The sequence below is a fragment of the Triticum dicoccoides genome, chromosome 3A (assembly GCF_002162155.2).
Source record: "Triticum dicoccoides isolate Atlit2015 ecotype Zavitan chromosome 3A, WEW_v2.0, whole genome shotgun sequence".
Taxonomy (NCBI): Eukaryota; Viridiplantae; Streptophyta; class Magnoliopsida; order Poales; family Poaceae; genus Triticum; species Triticum dicoccoides.
The window spans coordinates 347571508-347573803 of NC_041384.1; the positions used below are offsets into that span (position 1 = coordinate 347571508).

General features: G+C 50.5%; 1 protein-coding gene across 1 annotated transcript; it reads right to left on the reverse strand.

Moving 5' to 3' along the window:
• Positions 1 to 670: 670 nt before the first annotated feature.
• LOC119268164 (pentatricopeptide repeat-containing protein At4g38150-like) lies at positions 671 to 2296 on the reverse strand. Its single transcript, XM_037549698.1, has one exon. The coding sequence runs from the start codon at positions 2187 to 2189 to the stop codon at positions 1197 to 1199; it is 993 nt and encodes a 330-aa protein (XP_037405595.1). The 5' UTR covers positions 2190 to 2296; the 3' UTR covers positions 671 to 1196.

Genomic DNA, 2296 nt, shown 5'->3' on the forward strand with positions numbered 1-2296 from the left:
GCCGCCGACCAAGCGCCGCCCTCCCCAGAATGGGCACGAGGGAGAGAGACGGGGAAAGGGAGTGTGAGGATAAGGCAGAGTGAGGGAGGTCGTTTGTGCGAGGGAAGGAAGCGAACGAACGTTTTGCTGAGGCTGCCGTGTCAACGCCCATGTGTCAAGATTCATGCACAGAATCAGACGGCCACTGACACGTTCGCACGGAAGTGGTAAAAATCTGATGTCAGATTTTTATCAATCTGATGTCAGATTTTTATCAATTCCGTTAACATATACTAGATGTGGAACTTAACAGCGGAGAGTAAGACATATTACCTTGCCGGTGAGCAAGGATAATCTGGCTGGAGGGTGAACAAGAGGTGATGATAAGTTCGCAGCTCTTTCTGCATGCCAGCGGGAATTCAGAAACACCCTGTTTCCTATTAGTTCTCTCAAGATTGTTCATCATGTAGGAAACTGATAGTGATGAAATACAACTCAACAGCTTGAATTAACAACAATATGACAAAGCTATCGTCTTTGAGCAGCAAGTGTGTATTCATGGGTGCAATATTGTTTACAATTTCTTACATTTGTAGTAAAACAGTGGGACAAAGTAATTCCTTGGTTAAAGATATTCCTAGCCCATATGGATAGAAAAATCAATCTAAGTTTTAAAATATTACTAGATGTGGAACTTAACAGTGGAGAGTAAGTCATATTAGCTTGCCGGTGAGCAAGGATAATCTGGCTGGAGGGTGAACAAGAGGTGATGATAAGTTTGCAGCTCTTTCTACATGCCAGAGGTCAGAGGATGCCAACTTGCATTTAACTATATACCTAGAATTCAGAAACACCCTATTACCTATTAGTTCTCTCAAGATTGTTCATCTTGTAGGAAACTGATAGTGATGAAATACTACAACTCAACAGCTTGAATTAACAACAATCTCTGAGCAGCAAGTGTGTGTTCATGGGTGCAATGTTGTTCTCCATGCAAGAAACCTCCAAACAACAACCAACTGGCTTATGGTTAGTAAAAAAATATCACCGAGCTATTGGTTCCAAGCAGCAACTAAATGTTGGTGAATTGCATGTAAACACAGAGAAATACAAAATCACTGGTGGGTGGACATCATGTAAAAACAGCATGCTAGCCATTTTGATTTAACCACGGAAGGAGCTTCAACTATTGAGAGGATGAGCACATACTAGTTAGATCAAAAGGGGCGGCTTGTTTTTTTCTTCCCAAAGATCACCTCCCAAACAATCGGTGAGAATGGCCCTTTCTTGTCCAAATGTTCCCTGATGGACTTCTCATCAATGGCAAAGTTCCTATCCTGGAAGCTCCTCACAAGCTTGTCACCCTCCTCTACCCCCTTCATCTTGCATACTGCATCAACCAAACCCACAAACGTTGCAGCATTCGGGGAATGCCCAGCCTCGAACATCTCCACACAGAAAGCAACAGCCTCATCCAGTCTGTCGCCCTTGCACAGACCCTGTATAATCAACCAGTAGCTGAAGGCATTTGGAATGACCCCGTTGCCCTGCATCTTCCTGAAGATCCTGACGGCATCGTCCAGCTTGGCTGCTTTGCAGAAGGCCTCGACAACAGCGGTGTAGATGACCACCTCTGGGATGGCGCCCTTCTCGCGCATCAGACCAAACAGCTTCATGGCCTCCGGTACCAATCCGTTCTTGCAGAGGCCGTCGAGCATGGCGACGGCGTTGGGTATCAGCCCCGTCTCTTTCATCTTCCGGAAGATGTCGTCCACGTCCTCCGTCTGCAGTGGCGGCCCCGGTTCGTGGTCAGGCTGCTGAGCCTCGATGTTGCTTCCCGTGGAGGAGGCGGCGTCGCCCAGCTTAAGCTTCTCCATCAGCGACTCCCCGATGGCTTTCTGAGCGCTCCTTTCCGGACGCTGCTGCTTCCCGGCGGCGCGTCGGAGGATGTCAGCAGGGAAGGCGCCGGTGGCGGAGGGGTCAGGGGCTCCCCCTGCGCGTCTCAGCGGTGGGGGCAGGGGGTTGTTCTCTGGGTCAGCCCCGAAGTTGAGGGTGCGGAGGAAGGCCTCGTCCTCCTCCTCATCCCGTGCCTCGTGGATCACCCGGCGGCGACGGTCACCGGTGGAGTACGACCGCCGGATGCCAGATTCTCCACCCAGCAGGAGGAGGCGGCGGAGGCTGCGTGACCTAGCCGGAATCTGCAGGCTCATCTCTCCCTCTCTCTCTTTCTCTTTTTCTCTGGTGGCGGCGGCGGCGGCTTGAGGGGAAGGGAAGAGGCAACCGTAGAAGACGGAAATGTGGGCTTGTGGACGGACGC

What these genes read in the sequence shown, in the direction of transcription:
- LOC119268164 (XM_037549698.1), bottom strand. Translation starts at nt 2,189, where the DNA reads ATGAGCCTGCAGATTCCGGCTAGGTCACGCAGCCTCCGCCGCCTCCTC.